Source organism: Papaver somniferum, chromosome 11 (genome assembly GCF_003573695.1).
Source record: "Papaver somniferum cultivar HN1 chromosome 11, ASM357369v1, whole genome shotgun sequence".
Lineage (NCBI taxonomy): Eukaryota > Viridiplantae > Streptophyta > Magnoliopsida > Ranunculales > Papaveraceae > Papaver > Papaver somniferum.
The window spans coordinates 120,888,901-120,901,322 of NC_039368.1; the positions used below are offsets into that span (position 1 = coordinate 120,888,901).

Genomic DNA, 12,422 nt, shown 5'->3' on the forward strand with positions numbered 1-12,422 from the left:
TAATACAAGTAGAGAAAAGAATGTCTCGCTTGGTACAAGTTCTTTCCCTTGCTTGGAACATCTTTTCAAGGCCAACATTGTCTCGCTTGTTTATACAGCTTCATGATTGACCCCTACACAGTGGGACTGATCCGCTTCAGGTGCTCGCATCAATGAATTCTCTAAAAACATAGATAATGTTACCATCAGTCAATCAAATTTTCAGTAAGTAATGCAAGAAACTCTAATGTGTCAAGAGTTTACCCACCAACTGGAATTACAGTGGTAAGTTGTACCTTTTGGGAGGAATCATGTGAAACTCATATCGGTGAATCGGATATTGTCAATTGAATAAGTACAAGAAAAAATTTGAAGGAATTATAATAGGTAATGAAACAAACCTGAGATTAAAATAACTTGCCAACTTTCTCCATAATAGGTAATCTCCAGCTTCGGGTGTTATAATCCATGAAACCTTGCAAAACAAATGATTATCGGTCAGATACATGGCAACTGAATAAGCAAATGACATATTTGAAGAGATCATAATAGGTATGGGTAACAAACCTGAGATTAGTATGAGACCTGCGGATAAACTTTTGTATTCTAAATCTTGTACACCAAAGTTCCTAAAAACAGACAAAAAATGATATGAAATATCAGAAGAGGATACAAGGTTGCCCCTCTTCCCTCCTCCTTTATGTGGGATAGGGACCGAAAGTTAAAATGGCGGAGTTAAAAAGGGGGGAGGTACAAATAAAAGCAAGTAAATAAAAGGCATCCACATATAGATTATACACAAAGGAGTACAACCCGATATACTCGCAGAAGTGCATTTTTAAGAAATGTTTGAAGTGACAGAAAACTGAAAGGAACTTTTCTGAAGTACACTCTAGGTAGAGAGTGAAAAGAGACTCCACAAAATATAAGCAGCAGTATGTATATATTAGTGTAAGGAAAGCTGCACAAAAAACTATGTTTGAAACTGCTTAGTCTAGATCTTGCAGGACCAACCGGTTTGCAGGTAAGACTAAGAAGTTGTCAGAGTTATACTGTAACTAAAGAGTGACTGAATCAAAATAACACAACAAAATATAAGCAGCAACATATGTATAAAGAGTAAGGAAAGCGGCACGAAAAGATAGGTTCCAAACTGCTTAATTTACCGGTTCCAAGACCAACCGATTTGTAGGCAAGATTAAAAATCCACCTAAAACATAATCAGCCAATGTGAAACATTTGTCCGAGCCTTGAGGAGCATCGGGTACAGGGTAGTGCACATCAAGAACACACTTAATGAATATCTTCCTCTCGTCATGTTAAACACTCACCCCGTGACAGATTTTTCCATCCAAGCCGGTAACCACATAACCTGTTGTGACTGTCTCCCTTTTTCTGTTAACAAGACGAACTTGATGCTCTCCTTCAGCTGGTATAGTATTAGCAGCAACACCAGGTTGAACGACCGGAGAACGGATATCAGGGACTTGTGCTTTTCTTTGACAATTGACATTGTCATGTTGGCTTGCCATGAAACTGAAAACAACCTATAACCAAAACCAACACATCCAATAGTTGATTAAAAAAATTAAAATCTCTAATTATAAAAAGTAAGGACGTAAATGAATTACAGATTGAAGCTCACATTTGAGAGAACACTTAACTCCTCTTGGATCTTGTCCATCCTGCCTTCGTTACCAGCTGGAGTAAATGAATTGGCTTTTGTACTCGCGGCTATTGAAGAACCAAAATTTTCTTGTATTGCCTGCTTCTTGGTAATGATGGATGAAAAACCTCGTCAATAACTTCGATTAGATTCATCACCAAAAACTTCAGTAACTGGATCACTGGTAATATCTAAAACAGCCTCAATACCAGCTTCCGATTGATCCTTTCTCTTTCCTACTGCAGCTTTTGTTAGAGCACTGCTCGGTCGAACTCGCAAGCGTTTCTATCTCAAGATTGATTGTCAAGTTTAGTTGCCAAAACTATAAGTCTTGATTTCTAGTCTACTTATAGCTAAGTCTCTGACTAGGATAATAAATGTAGTTGAGCTCTAGACTCCACGATGTTCATCATGCAAAGACGAAGAACTACTCAAGGAACTGGTGGATCTTCATCGACAAAAATGTTTGTAGAGACTTGAACTTATCTATTACTCAAAATAATATCTACTTTATCTCTTATCTTGAGACAAAAGTCGTAATTCTATATAGACTTCGCTTATACGCATTTGCTATTTCGAGCCGAGTTTATCTCGCTTATCTATTTCTCGAAATATGTGTTGGTAAGCTTCCGCGTTGGCCAATTTCATCTTTACAAGTGACGAGAGTCATGTTGATCATTTCAATGTCTTGAAAATTACTTTGATGAAAAATAATGTGTGAGTAACCTCTATATAACATCCTCTAAGATTGTTTCAATGATTGAAATGAGAGTTTAGAACATGTAACCATCTCTGGATATAAGCATAGTGTGTTTGCACATTAGTGTATAAGTACAAAAACTCCGGGAACCTAAAGTGTGCATAATTGTATGTATACAATTGGTTGACGGAGACTGGATAAGTATGTGTACCCGTACGCATACTAGCGGAAGTTCACGTCCGTGAATTTCTGCTGATTTTGTAAACTTGAAACAAACTCAATTCGGTTACCTAAGTATGCGTACCCGTACACATACTGGAGGAAAGTTCACTTCCGTGAATTTCTGCTGAGTTTGGAAACTTAAACAAACTCAAATCCGGTTACTTAAGTACGCATACCCGTATGCATACTTAAGTGTGTTACTTTCTAAAATCGGTCCATTCATAAACTTAAACTTTTATATAATGAGGAATGCAATCTTTTCAAACTGTGGATATAAAGTTCATGAATCGATTCAAGTGAATCAAACCGATTTTTCTTTGATTGTCTCTTGTATACTTCTATGAGATCTAAGCAAATGAACAACTCTCTAACTAGTTCTTTTGAGTCATTTGAACTAGTTATAGTGAAGATGAATAAGGTTGATATGAAAGTTCTCATACGGCTAACCATTTGGTTAACTACTGTTGAACCAACTAAGTGTACATGTTTAGGTACGGTTACTCAAACCTAAATGAAGTATTTTTCTTTTGTGTATAACAAGCTAAGATTCGATCTAACTGTTGAAAGATATTAGCTTGAATCTAATCAGGTTTACATCTAGCGGTGAATATTGAATGCTTTGTTACTAAGTTAACATTGATTGTAAACCCTGATTTGAAATCTATATAAATGAGAACTATAGCAACTAGGAAACCTAATCCCCGCAACTCCTGTGTGATACTATTTGTATAAGCTAGAGTCGATTCTTCTTTAACCTTAGGTTTCAACCAAGAACCTGTAGGTTAACGACTTGAAGACTTACTTGGATTGTGAAGCCACATCCAACTATTTTATTTGTAGTTGCGTTATCTGATCTTTGATGTTTCTATCGTGATTGAGTGCAATCGTAAAATTGGATTGATATTTATATCTCTGATAGGCAAGATAGAAAAGAAGTCACAAACATCTTCGTCTCATCGTTTGTGATTTCGCAATATCTTGTTTTGCTAGTCGATTAAGATTATTGTGAGGTGATTGATAATTCTAGGCTGTTCTTCGGGAATATAAGTCCGGGTTATCGATTGGTTCCTGTTCACCTTGATTTATCAAAAGACGGAACAAAAACTCGTAGGTATTTCTGTGGGAGACAGATTTATCTATTTTATAGACTTTTCTGTGTGATATAGATTTGTTTATTAAAGTCTTCGACTTTGGGTAGTAGCAACTCTTAGTTGTGGGTGAGATCAGCTAAGGGAATCAAGTACGTAGTACCCTGCTGGGATCAGAGACGTAAGGAGCGCAACTGTACCTTGGATCAGTGTGAGATTGATTGGGGTTCAACTATAGTCCAGACCGAAGTTAGTTTGCAGTAGGCTAGTGTCTGTAACGTCTTAATACAATATGTGTTCAATCTGGACTAGGTCCCGAGGTTTTTCTGCATTTACGGTTTCCTCGTAAACAAAACTTCTGGTGTTTGTGATATTTCTTTTCCGCATTATATTTTTTTATATGATTGAAATATCACAGGTTGTTCGTTGAATCGATCAATTGGTCAATCCAACCTTGGTTGTTGATTTAAATTGATTGATCCTTGAACATTGATCTTTGGTACCGTTCAAGTTAATTTCTCTTGTATTCAATTAAACTCACAGATTTCTATTTGCTTGAGTAAGGATTGAATCGAGAAATTGAGATATAACATTTTGATATACTTTTTATAAAGATTGAGTCTGACAGTCTACTTGATTCTCTTAAAATTATATTGGAGTTATTTATACAGATTGCTAAGCGAAATAATGGGTGACGTTGTTATATCCCCACTTTTTCAATTGGTATCAGAGCAGGCAAACAGGTTTAAGACCCCATAAGTCTGTGTTTGTAGCGATCTGACTCTATGGACAGAAATTATATCTCCATAAATGTACCACCAGTCTTCGATGGATCAAACTACTTATGGTGTAAAATCGCTATGCGTGCTTTTCTTCAATCTAGTGATTTCCAAACATGGGTACGTGTTGTTAATGGCTATAATCTTCTGGTTGATACAGAAGGCGACGTGTCTATACCTAAGGATATTGGTGCATATACTCCTGAAGAAATCCTTACTGCAAGGCAGAATTCTGAAGGGATAAATGTTATCATACATGACATTACCCCAGATCTTCAGCATCATGTGACTACGTGCACTAAGTCTAAAGAAGCCTGAGATATCTTAGAAATCGTATTTGAAGGGAATACCTGTGAAAAACAAGTTAGGCTTGAAAACCTAAATTCTGATTGGGAAAACCTTCGTATGGAAGATGGAGAATCTTCTGATGAGTTTAATCGCAAAGTGTCTGAAATCGTTAATGCATCCTTTGCATTGGGTAAGACTATTCCTGAAAAGGACATTGTTATGAAGATTCTCGTATCTCTGCCGTGCAGGTATGATTCTAAGAAGCATGCTATCGTTTAAGGAAATAACCTCGCAACGCAGAAATACATTGATTGGGAAGTTAAAGATCTTTGATCATGAGCATACATCCAAATTTGGGAAGGATGTGCGTTTCAAATCACAAAAGAACACTAAATTACTTGATAAAAGTAAAAGTGTTTGTATCTCTGAAGATGATCTTTCTGAGGCTGATTCACCAGATGAATATCTTGACAAGTCAGTCTCGCTGATCACAAGACAGTTTAGGGATCTTCTTTTGAAGAGAAGTAGACGGTTCTCCAGAGAAAAACCCAGGTCATCGGATAAACCCCATAATCATGTTCCTCCTAAAAACAGGGATAATGATGGAACTGATGACGAGGATATGCCTTAGTTCTTTAAGTTTAAAGGTTTTGGTCATTTTGCAAATGAGTGTCCAAATCGGAAGAAATACACTGGGAACAAAGGTCTTGCAGCAACTCTTGATGAAATGTCTGATAACTATGATTCAAATGAAGACGAAAAGTCAAGTGTTGTACTTCTTAGTAAAAATATTAATTTTAATAACTATAGCAATACATACATCAATCTTGATATTCTTTCAGAATAAAACTCAACCAATCTGGAAGACAAAATTGACCTTTCCATTGGAAACTCTCTGTCTAATATTTCAGGTTCTACTATGTGTCTAGCAGCCTGCACATCTCGGATACCTGAATCATATTCCAGGTTGACATGCTCCTACTTTTCGCTCAAGGACCATGAACTGTCAAAGTGTTTCAAGTATAAACACAAATTAAGGTATGGCAACAAACTTCAACGAAGAGCAAATAGATTAGAAAACAAGCTCAAACTTTTTCAAAAGACCGCTGAGGTATGTAAGATTTTATCTTCATCAAAGAAGTTAGTTTCCAAGGATAAGATTAGACCACTAAAGGAGAAATTATGGTCTAAACTTTCTGAGAGACAGGGTTCTATGAATTCCTTTCAAAGAGGTTATGGTGGACATATTGTTGTTCACCACATCACAACTTGATTGTGTTGTTTGGTGCATCTTGTCTCATGTGCCTGATCAAAAGAGTCACAAATCTTGTCTCATGTACCCGTATGCATACTGGCGGAAAGTTCAGTTTCGTGGATTTCTGCTGAGTTTGGAAACTTAAACAAACTCAAATATGGTTACTTAAGTACGCATACTCGTACACATACTTAAGTGTGTTACTTTTTAAAGTCGGTCCGTTCATGAACTTAAACTTTAATATAATAAGGAATGCAGTCTTTGCAATCCGTGGCTATAAAGTTCATGAATCGATTCAAGTGAATCAAATCGATTTTGCTTTGACTGTTTCTTGTATACTTCTATGAGATCTAAGCAATTGAACAACTCTCTAACTAGTTATTTTGAGTCATTTGAACTAGTTATGGTGAAGATGAATAAGGTTGATATGAAAGTGCTCATATGGCTAACCATTTGGTTAACTACTGTTGAACCAACTAAGTGTACACGTTTAGGTACGGTTACTCAAACCTAAATGAAGTATAAATCATTTGTGTATAACAATCTAAGATTCTATCTAACGGTTGAAAGATATTAGATTGAATCTAATCAGGTTTTCATCTAATGGTGAATATTGAATGCTTTGTTACTAAGCTAACATTGATTGCAAACCTGATTTGAAATCTATATAAAGGAGAACTCTAGGAACTGGGAAACCTAATTCCCACCCCTCCTATGTGATACTAGTTGTATAAGCTAGATTCGATTCTCCCTAACCTTAAGTTTCTACCGAGACCCTGTAGGTTAACGACTTGAAGACTTCATTGGGATTGTGAAGCCAGACCCAACTATTTTCTTTATAGTTGCGTGATCTGATCTTGCTGTTTCTATCGTGATTGAGTGCAATCGTATGATTGGCTTGAGATTTATATCTCCGATACGCAAGATAGAAAAGAAGTCATAAACATATTCGTCTCATCGTTTGTGATTCCAAAATATCTTGTTTCGCTAGTCGATTAAGATTATTGTGAGGTGATTGATAATTCTAGGCTGTTCTTCGGGAATATAAGTCCGGGTTATCGATTGGTTCCCGTTCACCTTGATTTATTAAAAGACGGAACAAAAACTCGTAGGTATATTCGTGGGAGACGGATTTATCTATTACTGTAGACTTTTCTGTGTGATACAGATTTGTTTATTAAAGTCTTCGACTTTGGTTCGTAGCAACTCTTAGTTGTGGGTGAGATCAACTAAGGGAATCAAGTACGTAGCATCCTGCTGGGATCAATGACGTAAGGAGCGCAACCGTACCTTGAATCAGTGTGAGATTGATTGGGGTTCAACTATAGTCCAGACCGAAGTTAGTTTGCAGTATGCTAGTGTCTGTAGCGGATTAACACGGTGTGTGTTCAATCTGGACTAGGTCCCGGAGTTTTTCTGCATTTGTGGTTTCCTCGTTAACAAAACTTCTGGTTCTTGAGCTATTTCTTTTCCACATTATATTTTGTTATATAATTGAAATATCACAGGTTGTGGGTTGAATAGATCAATTGGTAAATCCAACCTTTGTTGTTGATTGAAATTGATTGATCCTTGAACATTGGTCTTTGGTACCATTCAAGTTAATTTCTCTTGTATTCAATTAGACTCGAAAATTTCTATTTGATTGAGTAAGAATTGAATCGAGAAATTGAGATATAACTATTTGATATACTTTTTATTAAGATTGAGTTTGACTGTCTAGTTGATTCTCTTAAAAGTATGTTGGACTTAGCCCATACAGATTGCTAAGCGAAATATTGGCTGAGGTTGCTAGACCCCACTTTTTCATCTTTCACTTTTTCTTGAAATCTAAAAGAACCAAACTGTAAACCATTAAATTTATTTAAACTCTGAATAACATATGATGGTCCAATACTCACATATGTTTCAACTGCACTTGGATGTATAACTCAAATTTTCCCTACATGAGCTAGCATCCATCTCTCACCACGGCACACAATAACCCTACCTTATTTTTTGGCCTGTACAATCAATATGGCCAGTAAGGGTTGTAAAAATAAAATAGTTTCAGAATTTCATGTTAAGACCACCAGGTTAGAAAGTACTTACAACTCTATAGGATTTGTTGGCATGGGAGAGTCTACCTAAACAATGTCGAATCCTTCTCTTCCGCTGGTTCTCATCCTATCTATCATACTTTGCATGCATTCCAGGCTGGTATTCATTACACACAAATCGTTTTCATTCTTCATCATTAACACCATAATGGCATGCTGTATCCATCTCTTTCCAGGTCGCAAGCTTTTTCAGAATGTTAAGGCGTAACTCCCATTTGAAAGAACGAAACTTCTGGGGAATTTTTTTTTTGGACAAATGTCCTGACAAGAGACTCATCATATGCAAAACAAAATTTGTCCTGAAAAGATGAAGTATTTTTGTCAGCCATAAACAATAACTAGGTATAGTTGGTCTATAAACACTGATATGTATAATTGGATTAAACCATAGAAGAAAATGCGTAGGAGATAACAAGTTACCATGAGCAGGTTCCAGACTTGGTCCTTGAAGGCTGCAGAATGAGCCTCCAGTCTTTGTAGTCAATTGGACAGTGAACTCGAATGAGTTCCCATGCACGAGTTTCAAACTTTGATGCATGATCACAAAATGGTCTTCCATATTCATATATTTTCACCAAGAGTCTGAGTGGAAGTTTTTTCTCCTCCAAGTCAGAATCAGATTGAGTTTCATCATGAGATAGAGAAGCTTCATGAGATAGAGAACTATTTTCATAACCACCATTAGATTCAGTACTACGAACATCAGATGCAGAACCAGTTTCATTGGTACAAGGAGACACAATATGAGATGAAAAGTCAGAATCCTGACTTGACAACATCTGCATACCAAGCAAACCAAACAACAAACAACATATTAGGCATTTGAACTAAAATGAGAGCAAACCTAGCAGTGAACTAAAATACAAAACCCCAACTTCTGGTTCAAATCTATCGAAGGAGATTACAACCAACAAAGGTATAACTTTAAAGTAATAAGAACAACCTATGAAGAAAAACTTCATAACCATGTAGAAACCCTGAGTTTGGTTGTAATCTATGGAAAGAGATAACAACCAAATACCAAGAATTGCAAAGCAGTAAATAACAACATACAAGTAAATCTATGAAGGAGATACCAGCCAACAAAAAAAAACCCTAATTTGAAATAAATATTCGAAAGTAAAAGCTACATAGATTACCTCTGGAGAATGAATGAGACACAGAGATATATGCGAGGTGAGAGGTATGAAATAAGAAAGTGAGAATCGCAAAGGGGGATGGTGAGAATGAAGGGAAAGAAATTAAGATCTTCATCTCTCTTTGTTTATAGAGAAATATTAGATTTGAAATCATTCTGAAATTTGAGAAGGGGGGAAATGAAATTTGATAGGAAATAAGAAAAGGTTTCTCAAATTTGTGAGGCAATAAGAAAAGGTTTCTCAAATTTGAGAGGGAATTGAAATCTAAAAGATGTATCAGAGTAGGTATTTGAGAGGGAACGAAATTTAAGACCAAAATTGAAGCCTTACTTTTTCGGACAAGAAAGAAGAGTACAATAGTAGAGGAGAGATATGTTTTGTCTCTCAAATATCTAAGTCAAAGGCGTCCGGATCGAGGTAAAGTTGGTCAAAATTGTGGACAAGTTGGTCAAATTTGTGATCAAGTTGGTCAAATTTATGGTCAAACACATAATCGGAAACAAAACAAGGCATACTAAGTTTGCAAGATTACCATATACAGACCCAATGTTCTCGTCCAGGCGAGGTTTGAGAATTCAAATATCATAATGGATGATTCTGCAACCTATATTATGGAAGTCAGGTTGCAAGATTACCATATACAGACCAAGGTAGTTAATATCGTGTATCGGTATCGTATCGATCGGGTCCTATACACATATACAAATGATAATATCTGTTTTTATAGGCGATACATCATTAGGATTTTTTTAATATTTATTATTTATCAAACAGAAAAATATATTTATATAACCATAATAGAAAATAATAGTTGTAGTAAACATACTTCAACCTTACAAAATAAGAGGTGGTTGATTAGAGCCTTATACCATCAACAACGAAACCAAGCATTGAATGTCTGTTAGCCCATCAACATCACATTTACAGAAATTACATCCACCATAGTCATATATGAAGTTAGCAAAATTAGTGGAATTACTTTCTTGAACTAAAAGTTCAAGAAATCATAATTAAAAGACAAAATACATTAGTGATATATCAGTGTACAACTGAAACCCATATATCGGTCCGTACAGGACGATACACGCGTTTTTATCGTTTCTCCTTCGTATCGCTGATATTTTCAGTATCGTAAAGGTTTTATCCGATATCCTATAAAAACCTTTAATATCGGCCTGTACAACCGATATTGACTACCTTGATACAGACCCAAGGTGAGGTTTGAGATGTCAAATATCAGAATGGATAATTCTGCAACCTATATTATGGAAGTCAGGTTACAAGATTCCATGTACAGACCTAATGTTCTCGTCCAGGTGACGTTTGAAATGTCAAATATCAGAATGAATGATTCTACAACCTATATTATGGAATTCAGGTTGCAAGATTACCATGTACAGACCCAAGGTGAGGTTTGAGATGTCAAATATCAGAATGGATGATTCTGCAACCTATATTATGGAAGTCAGATTGCAAGATTACCATATACAAACCCACGTTCTCCTTGATTTCAAAAAATACGAAAATACCCCTGCCGGTACAGGTGCATCAAATGCTCCTTGATTTCAAAAATCACGAAAATACCTCTCCCGGTACAGGTACATCAAATTCTCCTTGATTTTAAAAATTACGAAAATACCTATGCCGGTACATGTGCATCAAATTCTCCTTGATTTCAAAATTACGAAAACACCCCTGCCAGTACAGGTGCATCAAATTCTCCTTGATTTCAAAAATTACGAAAATACCCCTGCCGGTACAGGTGCATCAAATTTTTCTTAATTTCAAAATTACGAAAATACTCTTGCCGGTACAGGTGGATCAAATTCTCCGTGATTTCAAAAATTACAAAACTACCGCTTCCAATACATGTGCATCAAATTCTCCTTGATTTCACAAATTACGAAAATACCCCTGCTAGTACAGGTGCATCAAATTTTCCTTGGTTTAACAAATTACGAAAATAACCATGTCGGTACAGGTGCATCAAATTCTCCTTGATTTCAAAAATTACGAAAATACCCCTGCTGGTACAGGTGCATCAAATTCTCCTTGATTTCAAAAATTACGAAAATACCCCTGCTGGTACAAATGCATCAAATTCTCCTTGATTTCAAATATTACGAAAATACCCTGCCGGCACAGGTGCATCAAATTCTCCTTGATTTCAAAAATTATGAAAATACCCCTGCCGGTACAGGTGCATCAAATTCTCCTTGATTTTATAAATTACAAAAATGCCCCTGCTGGTACATGTGCATCAAATTCTCCTTGATTTCATAAATTACGAAAATATCCCTGCCGGTACAGCTGCATCAAATTCTCCTTGATATCACGATTACGAAAATATCCTTGCCGGTACAGGTGCATCTAATTCTACTTGATTTCAAAAATTATGAAAATACCCTTGCCGGTACAGGTGCATCTTATTCTCCTTGATTTCGAAAATTATGAAAATACCCCTACCGGTACAGGTGCATCAAATTCTCATTGATTTCAAAAATTATGAAAATACCCATGCCTGTACAGGTGCATCGAATTCTCCTTATAATATTATCTGTAGAATCTTCCTCATAGAAGTCATATCCATTACTTTCCTCATCTTCTTCACCTTCATCTTCCTCTTCCTCCTCATCTTCATCCTTTTCGTATTCGTCGACGACTTCACTTGTCTCATCTTCCTCATAGTCTTCATCATCATCGGCATTATCTTCAGCATCCAATAGTGCTTGAGCATACTCCTCCTCTTCTGGATCAACAGTCCCCATGAGGAAGTCATACCACATGTCTCATTCTATTTCTTCCTCCAAATCAGCATGCGCGAGCGGCTCTACCTCCTCATCTGGTGAGTATGGCTCAGGCGCATGCTGAAAAGGTTCCCAATCTGGTTCAGTATCAGAGGCTAGAAAATCTACTCGTGGAGGTTGCATCATACTAGATGCAAGTAATGCATGTGCACGACGAAACTGTCCGTCTCTGAACTTGTCATACTCCTCTTGAAAAGCAACTTTTTCACCAGCCTTCCTCCGGCGTGACGCTTCTTCCTCTTTAATTTTGAGCCCTATATCATGACATGTGATGAAGTCGTTCACACGCTTCTGGAGTTGTTTCAACTGTTCATGGGTCATGAGCTCAATCAGTTTATAAGTCACAGTAAGAGGATCCTTGGAGCTCCCTCTCTCTGGTTCATCACCGGAACAATAGACC

At 36.6% G+C, this 12,422-nt stretch overlaps 1 protein-coding gene across 1 annotated transcript; it reads right to left on the minus strand.

Moving 5' to 3' along the window:
- Positions 1 to 8,200: 8,200 nt before the first annotated feature.
- Positions 8,201 to 12,001, minus strand: LOC113325032 (TNF receptor-associated factor family protein DDB_G0290931-like). Its single transcript, XM_026573273.1, has 4 exons — positions 11,743 to 12,001; positions 10,085 to 10,203; positions 8,497 to 8,855; positions 8,201 to 8,375 (listed from the first exon to the last, which is right to left on the minus strand). The coding sequence occupies exons 1-4, from the start codon at positions 11,999 to 12,001 to the stop codon at positions 8,201 to 8,203; spliced, it is 912 nt and encodes a 303-aa protein (XP_026429058.1).
- Between the last annotated feature and the right edge of the window lie 421 nt (positions 12,002 to 12,422).